Below are 23,345 nucleotides of genomic sequence, written 5' to 3'. Positions count from 1 at the left end.
AGGCATCTGAAAAAAATTATATCCCTTCCTCTCACAATGATTACCTTTCCCTAAAGCTGAGGGTCTGCTTCTCTGGCACTCCTGTCTGTGAGACGGCTTGACTTCACAGGTTACCTCCACAAACATTGAATCTATCACCTCCTACATCAACAGTGGCTGGTGTATAAGTAGGAGCCAAAGAAATAAATGTTGAATTGAGTTTGCCAAAGGGACAGACCTTTTCTTTCCAGCATCATGCACTAAATAAACAAAATCCATTTTGTTACCCACAGCAAATCATTCAACTTTTGTGAAGAAGAGAGTTTTTAAAATCGTTTTTATAACTTGTTTCTGTTTTTGTAGTTTTTGTTATTGTTTGTGGTGGAAGAAGGGGGAAAATTCTCCAAGTACTTTTAAATGTATTAAAGATTTTAAGTGTGCTAATGATACGGACCGTTAATGATATAATGTTAATTATTGTTTTGCTCTCACATGGTCCCTTTCTGCTGAGGTCCGTTGTAGAAATGCTCTCCTGCTTTTCTTCCTGCTTCATTGGCTTCCCCTTCTTTGCCAGCTCATTCTCCTCAAATACCAAAATGTTAACGTCGGGATTCCTTAAAGCTTAGTCCCAGGCCTCTTGTTTTTCTCCTCTATGTTATTTCCTCAGAGGACCTCCTAATCCACAACCATGGGGGTGTAATCACTGCAGTAGACAGATGACTCCTGCATTTATATCTCTGCCTTCTGCGGTAAAGACCCATGTGTTCAACTGCTTTCCTGACATCTCTACTCAGATGTCTCAGAGACACCTCAAATTCAACATGTTGAAGCCAAATTTATGACCCTTGTTACTAAACTGGCCTTTTTCAAGTTTCTATATCCCAATAAATGACGACACCCTTTATTCAGTTACACAAGTGTAAAATCTCAGGGTCCACTTGAACCCTGCCTCACCCTCTCTTCCATATCCAGAACATCACTAAGTCCTGTCGATTTCATGTACTATCTCTTTAATTTGCCCATTTTTCTCCATGTCTACACCATACCCCAGTCTCTACTACTACCACTGCAATGGCCTCCTTCATCCATTTTGAGAGGCTATGAATTAGCAACTACAATTGGGGTGTGCAAGAACCTACCATTTTCTATATTCTTTAAATCAACCTGAGCTCAAACTCCAGCAGCCCATCTCTGCCCACAGAGACGAATGGTGCCCCAGGTCACAGGCCACGTCATCAGGGAAGCTCTGCAGTCATCAGGCCCAGGTCCAGCTTGTTGCCTCTGAGGCCTCAGCTACCAGCCCACACATGAGGCACATGTCTTCACGGAGGCGATTCCAGTCTCTGTTGGTCCCTCATGTGTTCCCCCTGAGGCTCTGCTGCTCCCCAGGAAGTGCCAGGGAGCACTTTCTCTTCCTCTTTCTCTTTGCTCTTAAAAGCTTCCCTTCTCTGCTCTCTCTTTGAGTGACCTAGATTAATTCACCTTTGAAGATGGCCTTTTAAAGTGAAGAGGAGTTTCCTGCAGCTTCTGCTTTTTTGTCTTGCAGAAATTCCCTAAAGCAGGAGTTAAAAAGACATCTGCCTGCCTGTTAAAAATGAAGGGGAAGCTAGAGATAACTTCTACAAATGACCTGCCCTACTTCCATCTCCTCCAGATCATTCTCCATTCTGCTGCCAGAGGAATCTTCTTGCCTCTCAGATTTGACCACTGCCCTCACACTCAAAAACCCACCCACGGCTTCCCTTTGACCAGATCCCTGCTCATACCTTGTACCCCTCTGTCTCCCAGGCTCTGGCCACACTGATCTGCTCTCTGATCCTGAACAAGTCATTTCTTCTGCCTTTCTCCTTCTTCCCAAATGCCTTTCCCCAGCGAATCCTCATCTTTCAGAGCTCTGTGCACCTGCCACTTCTTGTCTAGTTCAGGCCCCCTGTTATGCACCGTACCCCATAGTCCTTCCCTGGTGACACTTATACTGTGCAAGAATACAGTCATTGTGTGGCTTTTTCACTGTCCCCCCACCCCCCACTGGATGTAAGCTCCTGAGGAAGGGAGCATGTTTGCTTCTGCTCACTACTCTTTCCCCAGGGCTTAGGCCAGTGTCCAGTACATTTAAAGAAAGCATAGAGGGTGCTGGTGCAGAAAGGGAGAGAGAGAGCACGAGTGAGTGAGGGAGAGAGAGAGAGAGAGAGAGAGAGAGAGAGAGAACTTCATGTTTTCCATCATCAGTTTTTGTCTGGTTTGGTTTTGATTTTAGATTAAATCTGTTTGTCTCTTCTTTAAGGTAATTGGGCATCTATTCTATATTAAGAATTTTTGATTTCAGATTTCTGCTCCACCTGCTATTACTAGCAGTACTTAATTATAATAATATTTAACCTTTTATGAGTATTTACCGTGAGTCAAGCATTGAACTATGTTCATTACATGCACATAGAATTCTCGCAACAGCCTTTTGAAGTGGACGCTCTCCTTATCGACGTTTTACGCAGAAGGAAAATGAGACTTAGAAACCTCATGGTCGCACAGCCTGTCAGTGGTGTAGACAGGAGCACAGCTGGCTCTGTCAGACTCGAGAGTCTGGGTTCGTAACCGCTGAGATTTACTACCTCCCACAGACTTCCTTTTTCCTTTCCCTTCTTTCTTTTTTTTTTTTTTTTTTTAGGGCTTCAACCCACTTTGCTGTAATGGGACAGGAAATTGTGGTGGGTTTAGCACAGGGAGGCGAGGTAGGGTAAAGGTAGAAGACTGATAGCTAAAAAGAAGGAAGGGTTGGAAGGAAGGGTTGGAGGGAGACAGCTCGGAGGTGAAGGCTGCTATCTTCCTGCTGGGGACATTCTGCCCTTCTCTTCAAGGCTCCAGGCCTGTCACTCCGTAAACATTTCCACAGGCCTTATGGGCACTCTGCAGTAAAGCGGCCTCCCAAGCTCATTTTGCTGTCACTGTCTCTGTAAATTCTCATCTAGTTACGGCTTTTCTTTTGGATTCCTCTTTCCTCTGACCTCTTTGCAGGTCATGAAGCCTGCCCTAAAGCTTTGTACTTGCATTATATGCTTGCCCCAGAAAAACGGGGCCTGCAGAACGATACAGCAGGGACAAATTCTGGTGTGATTCCCGAACTTGCCAAACGTACAGAACTGACCTCAGAGGTCACCCAGTCCAACCCCTTTCCCCATAAAAACAAACAAAATAAAACAACGACAAAAGCAAAGGAAACTTCCATTGGGTTCAGTGGACGAAAGCAATGCATTGTCAGGCATTTGAGTCATGTGTGAGTAGTATCATAGGAAATATTTTCCCCGACAGGATGGTTTGGTGAGTTTTTCTGTGCAGGCCTAGTCTTATTAATACCCCCACTTATAGGACATGGAGGCTGAGGGGGGGCTCTGAGTGGGAGCCTAGGACTTGCCTTCTGTACACAAGCTGGAGCTTGACTTTGATGGCAGCTCCTCCAAGACCCAAGTTCACCTTCATTTTACACTCAGCGGGTTAAGTTACAGGAGGCAAGTATTGTTTCTGGAGCATGTTAGCACAGGATAGAATTTCTCAAGGAGCTGGTTTAGCTATTTGAAAGCAACATTTAGTCATGCTGAGTTTGACCTTTGTACTTGATGTGAAGAAAGTGTTTCTCTGAACAATATAATAGTGCAAACCAAGCAGAGGGTCATGATAAACTCTAAGTATTTCATTACTTTCTGCAGAAATAAATGTTCTCTGAGTGAATTTTACTGATTTATAAAGGCTGTAACAGCAGAAGGGTTTTTTGGTTGTCTAAACGCATTTAACATTTGTTGGCGTGTGTGTGATAGACTCAAGCCAGTAATATCAGGGAATTTCCAAAACATTTTCTAAGTATAAATCAGTGTCCTAGAACTCTCTCTCTCTAAGACAGAGGGCATCAGCTGAATGGAGCAGATGTGCCCAGTTAAGGCTCCTAAGATGGGTTCGAAGGGGCTACGATGCTAGGGTGGCATAGGCTTGCCCGTTCCTCTGTGATCCCTGGCTCTGACGATTTGCAAGCCATGAACTCAAGGCTTCTTTTTACACACTTAAGATCCAATTTATTGTTAATCTATGTTGGGCTTTCCACAGTTGGACCACTTTTCTCTGTAATATGTTTTGCTGATAAGATAAGCTAAAAGTGGAATATTTCCAATATTGTCATTGCCAGCATACTCAGTACTTGATAAGGAAAAAAAGTTCTCCTTCATGATTAAGTTCTTCTTGATGTAAAAGGAGGTTTCATTCTATTTAGAGATTTTTTTTTTGCCCATTGAAATTATAACATTATTTTCATTTGAATCATCGCATAATTACATTGACTCAAACATGTCTCTGTCTTCTTAGGCTTTGGCAAAACAAGCCAAGATTGATTTTGAGGAGCAAGCCCTCAGAGAGAAGGAAATTCATGAACAGATTGCTGTGGAAAGAGCTCAAGCTCGTTACAAAAAGCATTATACAATATGTGGAGAAATTTTGGATCAAATACTTGATTTGTCCACTAAAGTGGCAGACTACCGAATGTTGACAGATAAGTAAGTGTTACTTTTTACAATCATTACAGTACAGACATCACAGAAAATGGTGATTGTGTATGTAGACACCCAGTTGATAAGAAAAGACAAATTTTTTCGTGAAAAAAGTACTAAGAAGTGGGGTCCAGGATACCTGGATTACTGACTCAATTCACCTACTCAATAGCCTTATTTAAGGTGCATTTATATGTCTTTTAACATTTAAACTTTGTGTCTAAATTTACAGTAATTTACAAAGACAACTATAATAATTTATTTGACACACTTGGAACTTTCTGAAATACTGGAATTATTTAAAAATTACTAGTCATTAAATCTATTTATTTTCATTGTACCTTGTTTCTAAAAGGAATTAATGTATTTATAAGGAAATATTCAATAATACAAAACATATTAAAAATATGCCAAATAAGAACAAAGGAAAATCCAAATTAAAGTAGAAAGTTAAGAACAAAAGATAAATTAGAACACAATTATATTGGCAGCAGATTTGCCAGTGGCTGCAACTGAGCTGCAAATTTTATCTGAGCTTCCTGGTAGCCAAAGGAAAAAGGGAAATACAATCTGCCATGTGTTTTCCATTTTCCATTCTAGTTCATTACAAAATACAAAACTTTCCTTGGCACTAAATTTAGAACAATAGCTCTCTCATGTGCCACACTCATGTAAGGTACACTGAATAGTGTAGTATATCTAGTGGAGAATGTTCTCAGCAAGATCTTTTAAACAAATGTATCATCTGGCCTCATAGACCTATTTCTTATGATATTCTTTGCTGAAAGTTACAGGAGAATGATATCACAGTGTATCTCAGTGAAAGTAATTCTGCAAGGACAAGGATAAGGCAACCCAGTTAAATATGTACACCTCTCAAATTACCCAAACTAAGATCTTCTTGAGAACCCACTGTTTTCTATAGTGGCTGCACCAGTTTGCATTCCCACCAACAGTGCACAAGAGGGTTCCCTCTTCTCCACATCCTCGTTTTTTATTTATCTTTTTGATCCCAGCCATTCCGACAAGTGTGAGGTGATATTACATTGTGGTTTTGATTTGCATTTCCCTGATTTGCATTTCCCTGATGATTGAGCATCTGTTCATGTACTTGTTGGCCATCTGTATGTCTGCTTTGGGAAAATGTCCATTCAGATCCTGTGCCCATTTTTTAATTGGATTGTTCACTTTTTTGCTATTGAGTTGTAGGAGTTCTTTATATATTTTGGATATTAACCCTTATCAGATATGTGATTTACAAATATTTTCTCCCATTCAATAGGTTGCCTTTTCATTTTGTTGATGATTTCTTTTGCTTTGCAGAATCTTTTAAGTTGGATGTAGTCCCAACTGTTTATTTTTGCTTTTTTTGCCTTTGCTTTTGGTATCAAATCTGAGACCAACATCAAAGGGCTTACTGCCTATGTTTTCTTTTAGAAGTGTTATGGTTTCAGGTCTTGCACTCAAGTCTTTAATCTATTTTGAGTTAGTTTTTTTGTGTATGGTGTAAGATATGTGTCTTTTAGTTCCAACTGAACACAACAATTATGCATATATATTAATATTTTATTATCTACACTACTATCAGTCAAGATAAACTCATGTTACTTCATTAAACAAGATGTCATCAGTATATATTTTTTTCTAAAGCACAGGTATATTTTTGGTATCAGCTTACTCAAAATAACTAACTTTTTAGACTGTTCCTTAAAATTATTGATATTCAGATAATAGGATATTAATTCAGTAACTGTAAGGTTAACTTTTGGACAGTATATAAGTTGTTAATTACTTACTTTACCATAGAAGTCAATAATGCCATTTCAATAATTCTGATGTTACAGTATTTCTATACCTGAGCTTATTAATTTCTAAACTTCCATATTTCGACAAAGTAACCCTTAGCGACTGTAAATGTTTTATTAATGGAAAACATAATGTGATTATATTTGAAGTTGTACATTTAATTAAAGTACAACATTTTATTGTGGCAAAACATACATAACATAAAACTGACTCTTTTAATCATTTTAGATGTACACTTCAGTGACATAAGTGCATTCACACTGCTGTGCAACCATCATGACCATCCATCTCCAGAACTTTTCTATCATCCCAAACTGAAGCACTGTACCCGTTAAATAACTCTCCAGCCCCTGGTAACCTCTGCTACGTTTGGTCTCAGCACATTTGTCTAAATTGGGTATCTTATAGAAGTGAAACCATACATTATTTGTTCTTTTAGTGTCTGGCTTATTTCATGTAACATAATGTCCTCAAGTTTCATCCATGTAGTATGTATCAGAATGAAATTAATGAAATACTAGCTTTTTGTTGTAATTTCAAGCTCCAGTCCAACCAGTTTTAGAGAAATGCATCTGAATGTTAGACCCTTTCCTTTCTTTGCATTTTGTTCTTCTTGAAACTGTTTTCCCATTTCCCTGATTACATCTTAGTCATTCATCATATTTAAATAGAAATAGTTACTGAAAAATAATTTTAAAGGTTATCAAATATGTAACAATAATAAAAACCACCATGCATTCGATCTTTCTATTATAAATTACTTGCAAATATGTAAACTGACTGACATCTTAAAGGGGCTTTGGAAAATACTCAGTCTGCTCATTTTTGCACAGGAGGACACTTAGAGCATTTAAATGATTTTCTGAGGTTGCACAGCCATTTAAAATCACAGCTAGGAAGTAAAGAACCTAAGTTTTGTGACAGTGTTCACCATTTTAAGATATAATGTTCTGTTAGTGCACAGTCAATATGAGTTGGAAGGACCAGTGGCTTTAAGTAATGTTCATTCATTCAAACCTGCTGAGTTCCAGATGTTCTTTCTACTAGCCATTAGCCATATCCGATAATAGTAAATGGAATCCCCAGCCTCAAATAGCAGATTTGGGGAATCTGGGGAATGAATATGATAATAGAGAGACTAAGCTTTAAGGTGTATATTTGACTATTGATTGACTATATATTGACCATTGATTCATCTCTACCTTTTTAAAAATCTTTTCTGCTATAGTTTGATTCCATATAAGGTGATGCATGATTGGAAGGAACTGTTTTTTAATGGAAAGCCCATATATCAGCAAGCCTCTATTAAGCATCTACCAGCTGAGCCCTCTGCAGAACAACTTACAGAACTGGAGAAAAGTGACTTGCTAGATAGCAATGATTACGAAGAATATAAGGTACTTACTAATATGGAATAATTAGAATACAACATAATACACAATGTTTCTTTAACATTGATTCTGTGATGTTATATCATTTCATCTCTGTTAATAAAAATGGACATTTTATGTTTGCATTTTCCCTTGGTTTAATTTGTGTTTATGTACTAAGTTTTAAATCTCTGACCTATTTCTCATCTATCATCTGTTACTCCCGGTAATAGTAGAAGACTGGTCTAGAAAATAATAAAACATAATATATTGTCAGGGCTGATAGATTTCAGAATTTTTTAAATATTTTAATTTATTCATTAGCATTTTCTTTGTATGAACTGTTTACCTTTGCTACAAAAACCCTGGCATAAAGGTATTTCTTTAGGAATTTATTTAAACAGTATGTGGTTTTTAGAGGCATATGGAAAAGGAGATAGTCTGAGTTTTATGAACAGCATAGATTCAAACAAAATTTTATTCAAAGATTTAAAAAAGTATTGAGTGCCAGTTTTGCTTCTTAGAAGAGCTGCCGAAAAGCCTTTGGTGTCAGACAGACCAAGGTGAGACCTCGGACAGCCTGTCCCTTTGGTGGTGAGAGACTCAGTTTCCCAATTTATGAAATGGGGATAATAATATACCTACTTTATTTAGTTGTTGTGAAACTTATTTAAGATAATATGTATTAAATACTTAGTCAAGTGCACTGCACATTGGACGCAAACAATGCATATTAATTTCTTTCCCTACCTCCCTGCTCTCTCCACTGCATTTCATCTCACCTTTAGGGGTAAAGATGTAAAATTGATAGCTATCAGATAGAAGTTCTGGGTAGATTGGCATCAATGGAATGAGAAATAAGCCCATTATTATGTTATTGAATAAGTTTTAGAATGGTAGTAAGTGCGACTTACTCGTTAAGAAACGAGAAAGAAGAATAATTTGACCTAATCATTTGCTGATATTTAGCAAATACTCAATAAATGTTTGTTGAAAGGATGAATGAATAAAATGAATGAATGACAATGAAAAGAGCAAAGTGTAAAATAGCACTAATATGTAAAAGAAGAAATATCAAAACAAGATAAAGTTATGATAAAATGATAAGGAAAGAGGTTAGGAGAAATTAAATGTACATCATATTTTAATTGGGTGAATCTATATTTGTATCACTAAAACAGTTTATATTTAAAAATTGACTGAACCTTATAGGATACCCATGCATATTTATTTTGTAGGGTTGTAGAATATAGTAGATTTAGTGTGTCAACCTAAAGTATAATGCTACACGATAAGTGCTTTGACAATATTAAAATATGTGAAGGTATTTTTTCTGTTGTAAAGTAAAAGTCATTTTTTTGACAATTTTGCTGACTTATAGAATATTTGTTTTCTGAGTTGTTTCTTAAACAGCTTTATCTACTCTATTCTTACTGCTTTCATAAATCAGGAGACCTGGTAGTCTGCAGCTTAGCAAAGATTTGCCTTTCTGACTTTTTTCTTGTTTGGGAAATCATTACCACAGGAACATGCTTGTCTTACCCACATCCTGAAGCAGCTAGCATGTTTCTTTTGCAGGAAATTGTACACTTGCGTTAGGAGTATGTGAACATCTAGCAATGCAGTTTATTTTGTTTATGGCCTTTGCTGTTTTCCTAGAAGTGACAATTATCCTTGGAGTTCTGATATATATTTATGTGCTCTGTTCCTTTTCACTATGTGATGGAAAATAGATCATACAAAGGTACTAGGATATACTGGAAACTAGCCTATTATCATTCCCCATTATTAGAGCTTTTGTCTCTTCAGAAACTTGTGAAATGTTCCTCCATACAAGTGAAAAATAGATTCTTCAACTTGGAAACTGCATTATCCGGCTTAAATAGCCTTTCACAAGAGACAGAGGGACAGCAACTGGCAGCTTATCTAAAGGAAACTGTTGTCACACTCATCATCACTAAATTTACTCAGGACTTTTAAGCCTTCAAGTAAATACATAACTTAGAAATTAACTTTCAAAAAGGTTACATTCTTAGCATACTCTGTTGATACACAGACCCAGCATCCTGAAAGAACTGATACATCCAGGCTTCCAGCCCACGCTTTTAAAGCTCTATTAGCATAAGCCCTAATGCTTAAAACTGTTAAATACTACACCTAGAAATAGGCATAAAAACAAATTTTTTGCTCATGAACACATCATATAGAGATACAAAAAATTTGATCCTTACTGCTTAACATTAGTTCTTAAGTCATCCCACTCTATTAGTAGAGCAGGTATATGTGAGAGAGGGCTAGTCCAGGAATGGTGTGGCCAGGGATATCGTTTATCTCTCTGAAGAAGGAAGCAGGAACAGTGTCAAGGAGCAGCCAGGACATCCACTGTTGCAGGATAACCTTGAGCTATTCAGTAGGGAGTGGGGAGGAGCCCTGAAAACCCAGTGGACCATGGGCAGCAGGCTAAGCCCGGACCCAAGTGCCCTAGACCAAGAGCTGCTCCAGCACAGCCCCCACCCAGCAGCTAGTGGTTCTCAATTATGCAGTGGTCTCCTCCTGGTAAAGCCCAGCCTTCCCCCAATACAGGTCCTTTTTGTGATTCTTACTGGCAAATTACTCAGAATCCCACAGCGTTTGATTTTTACATAAGCTGTTTATTAGCAGATACCTACTGAATGAATTTAGGAGTGATTGAAATTTGGCATTCATAAACTAGAGTTTGGCCATGGTTTCCTGAAGACAGATTTTTCCAAGTCTGCCACAAAGCACTTGGCAATTTGCAGAGATCTGGTGTGTGTGCCCACAAACAAGTTGTAGTCGGAATTCTCAATTTGGAAGAAGGATGTTTTGTGTCCACCACATCATCAATGTTGTTTTAAGTTGGTCATGCTTTTTAATTGCTGCTATTTGTGTTTGTAATGAGAACTAACTGTTTAAATTCATGATCAGTTGAGGTTTCTGTGGCTGTTGGGTTAACCCTATAGTGTGTTGTAATGCACATTTTTATCAACAGCACTTTGGGCTTATGATTTTCTGCTAGCTAGACTTTAAAGATGCATTTATACACGTTATGGTTTAACACTAACCATGTCACTACAGCAGATGTATACATACCCGTCCCCCAATTTGTTTATGCAGTGGTATTTGTTGTTACCAGGTCTTTTCCCTTGGAGAATATGAATGGCCACAGGGTTGTCTGTCTTCCTACATAAGTCTTATCTGATTTGTTTGACCCAAAGACTCCAGACACTATCTTGTTCTTACTCTTTAACTCCAGGCTTTGGGATTGATCCAGTGCCTTTCTAGACTCAACTTCTGACAGCAGGGTCTCTACCTTAGCTCTTGCCTTGTTCCCTCTCTTCCCAGTGAATGACCCAGTCTTCGCAATACATTATTTAATAGTTCCCCTATGGACAGAATGTTAAGTTGAAGCCTGTATCACTCAAGTAACATCACTGGGTAACTGATGTACGTACACTGATAAATTTTAGATGAATGTGAATAGATCATTATTTTTTTAAGTTTATTTATTTATTGAGAGAGAGGGAGAGAGAATGTGTGCAGGGGAGGGGCAGAGGAGAGGAGAGAATCTCAAGGAGGCTCTGTGCTGTCAGCACAGAACTCGACACAGGGCTCAATTACATGAACCTTGGGATCATGACCTGAGCTGAAATCAAGAGTCTGATGCTCAGCCGACTGAGCCACTCAGGCACCCCAGATCAAATAATAATAATATTATTATCTTTATTTATTTAAAAGGTATATGTTGTATTAGCTCAGGCTGCCATAAGAAAATACTGTAGACTGGATGGATTAAACAACAGCAATTTATTTCTCACAGTTCTGCTAAGTCCAAGTGTAGGGTGCCAGCTGATTCAGTTCCTTGGTAAGGACTGTCTTCTTGACTAACTGATGGCCACCTTGCTATGTCCTTAACATGAACAGAGAGGGAGAACTCTGGTCTGTCTTCTTCCTCTTAACAGGACACTAATCCCATCATGGGGGCCCCACCCTCATAAATTTTTCTAAACCTAATTACCTCCCCAAAGCCTCACCTCCAAATACCATCACAGTGGGTGGAGGGGCACAATTTAGTCCATAACATACATGTTTATTCAGGACACTTATAAAATTTCTCAAAGTGCAGACTTACCAGTCAAGTATAGGAACCCTAATGTCAAATGAAATTAGTTGTTTTATTGCTTTTTGTCCCCTGCTGAGAAAGAAGTCTTAATACCTTGTCTTTTGACTATGAAAATATGTTTATATTTTGTTTCCAGATATGCAGGAATGTAGCTTCCGTGTAAGTAGGTATAGTAAGCAGTTACTTTCATGGTCTCAGTTGAGATGTTCTGTTAGGCATTCTACTTTAAAAATTCTGCCTGCCATTTTACCCGATGCCCCACATTATCACTCTTTTGGATTAAGACTTCAGACGTATCTGTTAAAATACAAATACTTCCCAGGATAAGTGACAAGAATTATGATCAACATCCAAACAGGAGATAGGAAAGAAGTTTGGTACTGAAAGGAATATTCTATCATTCTAGTTTAGGTTCTATGTCATACATTTCATAGCTTCAGTTTCTTCTCCCCATTTGCTTCAAGTTTTGCCTCTAACCCCCTAAATCTCTCCTGTAATAGTAAGGCTACCCGGCTGGATTTTTTTCAGGCTAGACCTCATTGTGTGGCTCTGTCTTGGTGAAGTCACCAATGTGCCCTAGAACAGTGACTCCTGTAGTCAGGCATAGTGATGCTTACAAAGTAGAATGTCAATGTATTGGTTTTCAAAAAGGATCCATCGTTGCCCAAGGCCTGTAGTTGCCAAAAAACAAGGCTGTCTTCTAACTTCTGTGGTCAAGGATTTCAGAGGCTGGAGTAGGTTTGGCAGAGGTTTGGGACTTCTGTCTGTGGGGTGAGAGGGAATGGATGGAGACCTTGGGTCATGGGAAGGGTATTTCACTTCAAATTACTAGAATTGGTGACAACCTCGGTTAATTAGAGAACCATGGTAGGAGTGGTTGAATTAAGGTATCAAGTTCAAGGCATTAGACTAGAACTGCGAAATCATTTACAAAGCCAAATGATTGATACCCAGATAGAATGAGAGGTGAGAAGGATATAGCCAAGGGAGAAGAGTTTTGAATGGCTGACATGAATAAAAGTAAAGTGAATGTCCACCACCCATTTTCATTTGTTCATGATTGTGTAGATTAGGGAGAAGCCAGTCCTCTTCCAGGCTCCCTCTCATCTGGGATCAGGCAAGAAAAAAGGTGGTCAGGTCTCCCTTGGCTTCCTACCTCTGATTTTCTGGTTCATTCTCTACCTACTTTGACAATGACAGGAGACAACTTCTATGTGTCAAGTCCAGCTTATCTTCAATTAGTTACTCACACTGCCCACCTAGTATTTTAGAGCAGGCTTTGAAGATCTGAACTCTAAAACTATATCTTGTTAGCTAGATATAACAAGAACACATGGGGTTGTTAATCTCAAGAAACTTAAATGGATCCAAGAAGGTCTGAATTTTGCTGTAGGGCAGAAGTGTTGGGCTGAGAACCAGAAACCCTCTCACCTGGAAGACCTTCCCACCCCACCTCTCCTACCCAGTGCCCAGGACCTGTCAGTCATATTCTTTGGGCACACTGAACTAACAGTAGTCTTTCATAAATTGGGCAGTCACCTCTAAGCTTTTTTTTAGGTAGTGTATACCTCTTTAATCCATCAACCTAAGCAGTGAAACAAAGAAAATAGAACACAGTAGTCATTACTATGGGAGAGGGCACTCTGTGTGGAAAACTTCTATGTGAATTTTTCAATGGCTAGATATGTGGACCAAGTCATAGTGTCTATACACTTTGTGATATTAGAGAAATTCCAACCAGTCTGTCAGACTGTCCCTAGCTGGGCAATGGCAGCAGATAGGTGAATTCAAATGTATAAGCTTCTGGAAAAGTTACTTGAGCAGCAAGACCGTAGAAATTAGTACAGAAGTGATCTTGAGGGAGACCACCACCTCCCTGATGAACAGAACATGGTTTGAAAAACTAAGGAATGAACTTTACTGTTTTTATAAGGACAGCTACCACCACCATAATTGTTTTATGTTCCTGGTATAGTGGATCTCTCTGATATAAAGTCCAGTGTGATACCGTCTTAAGGGCATTTGAGGTCAGGTGAAATGCAAGTCTTAGAGTCTCCATGTATTTTAGCTCCAGGCAATTGTGCTTTGAAAAACATTGAGCTAGACACACAGCTACTGTAATTCCCAGTGTGCCATGTTTAAAACCTTGGAAGGGCCATGGTGACTTGCCAGAGCAGAGAATGGAGCCAGGAGTAGGAACCTTCCATTTTGTGGTAAATTAGCTACCCTTCCACTGATGCCCTCAGTGAGTCACTTTGAATGTGTCTGAAAACAGAATGCTAAGTAGAAGCCCCTATCTGTTGTTTACATTTGATTTTTCACTCACTTTCAGCAGCACTGAAATGTAAGTTTTTAGAATAGAGGATGTCTCAGAATGACTTAGTCTCAGTTACCCCTACTAATCAAACCGACAGGACAAAGTATCAGTCTAATGCTTCTGGCTGCCTAATACATAAGTAAATAATTGGAGTTCAAAGTTTTATGAAAAGAAGCCTCTGTCACTGTTTGCAAGTGCTGAGCATTCCGAACTTCTAGAATTGTTACCAGCTGGAATGGGTGGATTGCATAGTGAGGTACCGGGCTCCCTTCAGTGTGGGCCTATAAGCTTTGACAGTGACCTTCATCACATGCTAGGTAATTGACCATGACCAATTTGAATTTCCCTCTAAAAATAAGTACAAGGTTGGGGCACCTGGGTGGTTCAGTCAGTTAAGCATCTGACTTTGGCTTGGGTCATGACCTTGCAGTTTGTGAGTTTGAGCCCCGCAATGGGGTCATCACTGACAGTGCAGTGTGGAGCCTGCTTGGGATTCTCTGTCTCTCCCCCTCTCTCTGTGCCCCTCCCCCACTTGTGCTCACTCTCTCTCGCCCTCTCAAAATAAATAAATAAACTTAAAAAAAAAAAAGAAGTACAAGGTCTGTTGCCCTAGGTCGTCTTTTGTGAAAGACTAGAATTAAACACACCTGTTCCCATAATAACAGATCAGGACAGATTGGGGAAGGCTACTGCTGGGACAGAAATGATCAGATTTCTGACTGAAAGCGATTATTTGATTAAGACCAGTTCTTCAGATAGCCTGATGAATTGGAATTAACCGTGAGATTGGTTGATAGATAGGCATTGACTACTCTCAGTTCTGCTTCTGGTGAGAACATTCTTTAGCTCAGCATGGCAGGGGAAGTAGGGTTAACTTCTTCCGTTCCCTTGTTACCATGAGCCATATTTGTATTTCCTGGTGGTAGATAATGGTGTGGCCCAGGCTGAGCACTCCAGCAGAGAGCGGGGTGGAGGCGTACCTTCTCTCTGGAGGTGCATCCACCCTGCCAAAGTCAGTGTGAGGTATACATCCCCACCTCCCTGGCTTCTCTGGAATCTGAAGGCCAGATGTTTTGACAAGGAGATATGGTCAGGAAGCCAGTAATTCTCAGACCTGACTGGAAGTCAGGTGACTTAGAAAGCTGCCAGGCTCACTAAGGTCATCTTTTCAACTTGTTTTGAGACCTTTAATCTGGGCCCCTAGTTAGAGCCCATTCCATGACAGCTCCTGGATGAGAAGCCAGAATTCAGTTGCACATCAGCCAACTGCTATGTCCTCTCTTCCTCCTTGTCAAAAGCAGTATAAGGCAGAATCAATCCTATCTATTGGAACTTGGCTATCAAACAAATACCAGACAGTAGTCAAGAAACCCTATAGTGCTACCAGGTTGCATGAGCAGAACTCCCCATCAGACAAGATATCCAACTACCCTTTCTGTTTCTCCTGAGACTTCTGGCTCATTGTCAGGAATATTTTAATGTAAATTACAAATTTAGGCAGTTCCTCTAGATTCCCTCAGGATTTTGGGGGTGGGTTGGAGGAGAGAAAGCTTAGGAAGGGGAGACAAAAAACAGAGTCTTTGAAAGTTACAAAGTTTTGCCTTAGTACTTTCCTGTGGATTATGGCTTTTTTGCTGAGTGTCAAATTTCCCAAGCACAGTAACTGGAATATAGCCACTCGACTTTCCATGCTGCCATAGTAGTAAATGTGCTTCTCTGAAGTCTGATTCTCTTTGGTCAGAGATAGGACAGATCCAGACAGGAGGTTAGCCAGGAGAGCCGGTGCCAGGGGTTGAATTCTTAGAGCGAGAACTAAGATGGTCAGGAGAAATTTACCTGAAGTAGCTGAAAACAGGAAGAGGCAGCGTAGGCTCAAGCCAAGTCCTTTGAATACGCCAGTGATCAAAGCTGAGATTGGGTGAAAATCAGACTAGAAAGTGAAAACAAGGGTGGCAAGCTGGAAGCTAGACAGAAATGGAACAGAACAGGACTCAGCTTAAAGGCCTGGAAACAAAGTAAGGATGCAGTAGGCAGTTGCCTACACCTTTTTTATTTTCTGCCTGGCAGGGGTACATGGTTGGGTCAACGTAATTTAGCAGACCCACGATAAATATCCAGTTAGTGATATGAAATTAACCAGGTCACAAGCAGTTTGCCATAGAGCAGCTCTTACCTACCCATTTACACAGGCTGCTTTTACCTACTCCAGGGCCCTGATAAATCTCTGATAGAGCTTCTTCCAAAGTCCCAAATTTATAAGTTATTTAAATTTGAGTGTTGTGTGCTGTGTAAAAAAAAGAATGCCATGATTTAATGGAGAGACTCACTCAAAATCATACTGCCAGCCATTACTTCTAGAAACGCTTCCAGGATTAGCTAAATTCATACATGGTGTGTGGATTCTTGCTAACTTCTATCTGTGAGGATGACACTTTCTGATCTTGTTCCTAGATTTTGGGTTGTGTTGTGTTTAAGTCATCTTTGTACTTCATCAGAATTACTAAAACTTAATATCCATGTATTCACTCATTTATTCAGTTCATATATATTCAGCCTATACTACTGATTGATTGACTCATTAATTCAGTCAATAAATATTACTACTTATTACGTGCAGGCACTGTTCTATTGGGGATGTAAAGTTGATCAAGATAGAGATCTTCCCCTCTGGTGCTCACAGTTCAGTGGAGATGAGAGAAAACATTCCAGAGTATAATAAGTGTAGATAAGCACAGGAGGTTATTGGGGACCCAATGGAAGGGGTGAGTTTCAGTATGAGTAAAATCATTTCAGGTATCACAGATTGTCGTCTCTTCCTCACTTCTTGCAGAGTGGTGTGCAAGAGAAAGCCAGCCATAGTAGATGCAAGATTAAGGCAGCTCGAATGTCTGTATGATGATGTTGTGGTGCATCAGCTATACTCTGAAAGGTGCATAGCCTCATTTTGCGGAGTTACTACCTGTGGTGTTTCTTGAAGTCAGTTTATTAGAAGCTTCTACCTTAAGTCCTTTGGCCACTGTACCAAGATAGTCTGTCTGTTGATGTGTTTTATTATACATAGATTAAAAGATTGCATTTCAGGAAAACCCAAGGACACTAGCAGGTGTCAAAAACACTGTAAGTGTTGAATTCCCTAAGAAGTTCTTTCTCTCTCTCAGGAGAAAAGGCATTTGTCTTGTTTTTTGAAGGCATCAGTAATTGAATTGCAAGACACTTAGAGCCTACCAAACTAGGATCTGGGGCACCTCAGGCCACACAGATGTTGGTGACTTCTAACAATCTGTGAAAACAAACACTGGGGAGGTCATTGTGTGTGCTTTCAGACTAGGACCGCCACTCTACAAATGCCACAATTGGATGTCACTAGTAAATATCACTGGCATAATCCAGTGTTGTTTGTTGAATGTTGTGCTAGCGGCACTCAGATTTTACGGATTGATGAATACCTCCCAAGGCCCAGATTCTAGTTATCTAAGTTGATCAAAGCAAACCATGTCTGCCCCCTTTTAAAAGCATAGATAAGGAAGCTCTATTCCTAACTTGGATCTTTGGAAGTGGCAAGACATGAGAATGAGGTGCTTTTGCTTTAGTCCAAGGGTGATCATGTGAACAGAAGTAAACAATTTGCTGAGAAAACCATGCAGCTCCACCAGCATCATCATTTAACCATTTGGACAATGTGACAGTCAAGGAGGGAATCTAATGAATGGAACACATGGAAGATCTCAAGCTTGCCCTTGAAATGTACACTTCAGCCTACATTCAAGCACACTGATCCTGAGCAGATGCTGTCTGTAAATGCTCATGTTGCTTTTAGCCATGGTTAATAATGGGGATGAAAAATAATGACACATCAAGGCATAGGAAACAAAAAAAAAGATATGACAGACTGGAAGTAACCAGAATCAGAAGTCTAGGAAACCATGAGGTACCTACAACGTGATACAGACAACCATGTGAGTGTGAGTGGGGATCCAGGCTGGCAAGCAGTGTTAGGTCCATGTCACTTATGAAGATAGGAAGAATAGGTGGATAGTGTGGTCCCAGGGATTCAGAATGCAGTCTCTGAAAAGGTCAATGTTGATCAGTTAATGAAACCAATGCTGGTAAATAGGTTGTGACTTTTGACCAAGGGCAGGGGCTATTTACTTCTGTTGTAATTTCATGGTCTCTGTGTATAGGTAGATAAGATATATAAGGTATATATATGTGTATATATATATATATATATATATATATATATATAAATGATAAGATATATAAGATATATACACACACACACACACGTACATACATATGACAGTTTCCATTAATCAAGTGCTAGAATCATGGAACACATCTACATAGGAAAAGTGTCTCCTTAAAACAATAGTTTGTACCAGGTGATACTTACCTGGCATTTCCCATGCTGGGCTGAGTCTTGAAACTAATTGTCAGATATCTATTCATAATAATACCCAAAGGAGTAAGAATTATACATTCTATTATATAATTTTTCTCTGATAAAATTTTATTATATAGTTAACATAATTATATAAAACAAACCATGTGAAATAGGGATATGGTAAAAAAAAAATCTAGCTCCTCTTCGCTAACGAACTGGAAAATCTCTTTAGCTCATTGTCGTTAAACTAGTAATCTTCATTCTGGTCTGAGTTTCCCTTTTTCCAGTTCTTCTGACCTCCTCTTCACTCATCATCATGTTCTTGTTCTAACCTGAGATGGTTACTTTGACTTACCCTTTATCTTTGGTCTTTACTTAAAAATTTTATCAACTGTATTTTCAAGATGAGTCTTCAAAATGAGTTCCACCAAATCCTTGAGCCCCTTACCTCCATGGGTCAAGCTTCAGACCTTTTCCTAACCTAAGCATTCAGGTCTCTGCATGGTGAACATTCTATCCCATTGTGTTGGGCCACATTCTACAACTAATTCAGCAATGGAACAGGGCTTTATTCTGATCCCTTTGTGAGGAAGCACACCTCTCTGATTGGGGTGCAAGCGGCATGTAATTTCTCCCATTGGGCAGAAACTTCCTGTTATGTGCCTCCAGCAGGAGCCTGAGAACTTCTTAGTTAAGTTTTGAAACTGCACGGTGACATAGACTACTCACATAAGAATTTCATTCAATCTTTACAGCAACTGTGTGAGATAGATATTATCACACAAAGATGAGGCAATTGTCAAGAGTACAAAACAAGTAAGTAGCAGAACTATTCTGGGGATCCAGGTCATCTGATTTCAGTCCCAGACTGGTTCCTTTAGGACAGATTAAATGCACCGCACAAAATCATTAGAACGTTAGAAACTTTCCACCTAAAATTGGCCTTGGACTTAAAGCCTTTTTATCTTAAAGTAATGTAATTTCTGTTTTTTTAAATTTTTTTGTTAATGTTTATTTTTGAGAGAGACAGAGACAAAGTATGAGCGGGGGATGGACGGAGAGAGAGGGAGCCACAGAATCCAAAGCAGGCTCCAGTCTCTGAGCTGTCAGCAAGAGCCTGGAGCGGGGCTCCAACTCATGAACCGTGAGATCATGACCTGAACCGAAGTCGGACATTCAACCCACCTAGCCACCCAGGCGCCCCTCTGGTTTATTTATTAATTTGGTTTACTTCTGACTGGCCACATTACATAAAATAATTATCACGTCTAATTAGAAGTATAAGTGATTCCAATGAATGAAAGCAGAAGCAAGCAATAAATTCCAATTCAATGATTATGAAAAGCAATTCAGTATTTAGCTAATTTTGAATAATGCATATAATTACTGTGTACAGAATTATTAGAAAAACTAAAACAAAGTAAATTTTACAAATAAAGGATAGTTTGTTTAGAAGTAACAGATATGATTATATTGAGATAGTAGTAAATTCCACCATTTTTAAAGGAAAACCTATTGTGAATACTGTGGGGGATTTTTGTTTATTTGTTTCAAAAAGCATTTCCTTATCTCAGAATGTTGTCATAACAGAAATTCTATCCCCAAACCAAGCAAGCCATGTATAGCATTTATGAAATCTGTCAGCTTATATTCTGAGCAAGCATTTTTTGTCAGATATTGGATAGATATGAAAAGAATACTGATTAAAAAATGCAACAACAAAGGCATGTGTTTAATAATGTATGAGATAGCATATATAAAAGCATGTTTAAATTTTTATATGACCTAGCATATATAAATATTTATGCCATGTCATACAAAATATATATTAGTGTAAGTATACAAATATAAAGATAAATATCCTGACGTGTAGTCAGAGGAAACACATATACCTTCCTCCTCAAAAAAAAAAAAATAAATAAAGAAGAAAGAAAATTCAGATTAGCCGAAGTTGAAAAATTGGCTCTGTTTTGTGAAAAAACACATTGAACTCTTTTTTCTTTTTTTTAATGAAAATCTGTTTCATTTTTTTAAGTGTATTTATTTATTTTGAGAAAGAGAGAGACAGAGAGGCAAAGAGAGAGAGAGAGAGATAGGATCCTAAGCAGGCTTTGCATTGTCAGTGCAGAGCCCGACATGGAGCTCGATTCCATGAACTGTGCAACCATGACCTGAGTGGAAATGAAGAGTTGGATGATTAACCAACCGAGTCACCCAGGAGCCCCAGTGTCTTTTGTTTTTCTTCTCTCTCTGGTTTTTATGAGAGCATATGCTGTTGAAGGAGCTCATTTTCCCCCCAGTGAATTTTGCTCATTTTTTCTAGCCCAATTATTTGGACTAAGAAGACAAAGTTAAGATTAATTGGGGCAAGTTGATTGAGGGCAAGTGATTAATTGATTGATTTTAGAGAGAGAGTGAGTGTGAGAGCGAGGGAGAAAGGTAGAGGGAGAGGGGAAGAAAGAATGAGAATCCTAAGCAGGTTTCACACTCAGCACAGAGCCTGATGAGGGGCTTAATCCCACAACAGTGAGATCATGACCTGAGCAGAAATCAAGAGTTGGACCCTTAAACAACTGAATCACCCAGGTGTCCCTGCAAGTGGTATATTTTAAAAAGTGCTAATAAAACTGATCATCTTTAATAAGATTTGGAGAAAACTTGCATCATTTTTTTAAAAAGTCTGATAAGCTGATACATCTTGAATTCTTAATGTTCTGCACCACTGAAACAGTACATCAGAGTGTTTTGAAGTTTGAATAGTTAAATAGGTTATATGTACTAATTCCAAATAATAAAATATATCATGTATTTCTATGTCTTATATTTCTACTCTTTGTTTCTGGTAGATTGTGGATGGAATATTTATATAATGAAATTGTTAACTACTTATGTTCCTAAATTTGTTTATATGCACTACAGATCTTTTTAAGATCTTCAAGTGACTTCAGAAAAATACTATCTTACCTAATTTTTCAGTGATTCTTATTTAAACTAAATCCTAATTCTTATCTGTTTTTATGTCTTAATTTTTATTATTGTGGTGATAGTAAAGCGACTTTGTACAGCTTTAGAAAATACAATAAAACAATGCACTAATTTACTCTCCCACCAGCACTGAATGAAAAGTATGACTAATCTTTTTATGTTAGGCAAAATACGATCATTGTTTTATTTTAGATATCTTTATTTTTTTGAATTTGAACATTTCTTCAAAAACTCATCGGCCATTTTATTCTATTTTGAGTATTGACTGTTCATATTCTTTGTGCCTTTTTTTTTCTGTTGGGATATTTTTTATCTTCTTACATACAGCTTTTTATAAACTAGACTCTTAAGCCTTTGTGAAATATATATATATATATATATATATATATATATATATATATATATCTCACTTTCCTTTTGTTTTTTGCTTTTCAATTGTGTGTAAGTAGGGGCGCCTGGGTGGCTCGGTTGGGTAAGTGTCCAACTTGGGCTCAGGTCATGAGCTCATGGTTCGTGGGTTCAAGCCCCTCCTTGGGCTCTGTGCTGATAGCTAGGAGCCTGGAGCCAGCTTTGGATTCTGTGTCTCCCTCTCTCTCTCTCTCTCTCTCTCTCTCTCTCTCTCTCTCTCTGCCCACCCACCACTCACACTCTGTCTCTCTCTTAAAAATAAATAAGCATTAAAAATTTTTTAGGGGCGCCTGTGTGGCTCAGTCGGTTAAGCGGCCGACTTCGGCTCAGGTCATGATCTCGCGGTCCGTGAGTTCCAGCCCCACGTCGGGCTCTGTGCTGACAGCTCAGAGCCTGGAGCCTGTTTCAGATTCTGTGTCTCCCTCTCTCTGACCCTCCCCTGTTCGTGCTCAGTCTCCCCCTCTCTCAAAAATAAACAAAACATTAAAAAAAATTAAAAAAAATTTTTTTTTAATTTTGTGTAAGTATGTTTATGGAGTGCAGATGTGTAGAATATTTTATTTTTATATAACCAAATTTATCAGCCTTTTCTTTTCTGGCTTTCATGCTTAGAAAGACCATCATGGAACATGTAAATGTTCATGCAGATTTTGGTGCCTTCATGATTTCTTGGTTTCAGAATCTATTTTCATGAAAAAATATAAGGCTATCCAACTTTATTATTTTCAAATATGTGGCCAGTTATTTCAGTACCTGTTATGAAATAATGTACTTCTCTGCTACTATGAAATATAAATCTTATTAAGTACTGAATTCCTGCATATACTTAGATCTATTTATAGAATTTATATTTTTGTGCACTGAAAAAACCCATTTCTTTCTGAAACTCATTTTTTTAATTAGTGTATTCTTTTTTAATGTTTATTTATTTTGCGAGAGAGAGAGAGCAAACATGAGTGGGGAGGGGCAGAGAGAGGGAGACAGAGAAGCCCAAGCAGGCTCCACGCTGTCAGTGCAGAGCCTAATCTGGGGCTCAATCTCACAAACTGTGAGATCATGACCTACACTGAAATCAAGAGTCAGATGCTCAGCTGACTGAGACATCCAGGGGCCCTCATTACTGTATTATTAATAAGTACTTAATATATGGTAAGGTACACCCCCTTTTACTTTCTTTAGTTTTTTAAATAAATATTTTTATCCATTGTATTTCTTCTTTTGCCTTAGTTTTAGACTCATTGGTCATATGACACTAGCACTTTTGTTGTTATTATATTCAATCAGATTAATCGGTAAGAATTAAATAGTTTATAGATTTGAAACTTAAAAAAATTTTTTTTTATTGTTTATTTTTGACAGAGAGACAGAGCATGAATGGGGGAGGTGCAGAGAGAGAGGGAGACATAGAATCTGAAGCAGACTCCAG

At 38.6% G+C, this 23,345-nt stretch overlaps 1 protein-coding gene across 1 annotated transcript in view; it reads left to right on the top strand.

Moving 5' to 3' along the window:
- SPEF2 (sperm flagellar 2) overlaps positions 1-23,345 on the top strand; it is a 189,066-nt gene that overhangs the window by 39,872 nt on the left and 125,849 nt on the right. The window contains exons 9-10 of the mRNA XM_047876214.1: positions 4,327-4,514; positions 7,543-7,711. Coding sequence (XP_047732170.1) covers positions 4,327-4,514; positions 7,543-7,711 — 357 coding nt within the window. The remainder of the gene's footprint in view (positions 1-4,326; positions 4,515-7,542; positions 7,712-23,345) is intronic.

Source organism: Prionailurus viverrinus, chromosome A1 (genome assembly GCF_022837055.1).
Source record: "Prionailurus viverrinus isolate Anna chromosome A1, UM_Priviv_1.0, whole genome shotgun sequence".
NCBI classification, from domain to species: domain Eukaryota; kingdom Metazoa; phylum Chordata; class Mammalia; order Carnivora; family Felidae; genus Prionailurus; species Prionailurus viverrinus.
This window is presented reverse-complemented; position numbering and strand designations above follow the sequence as displayed.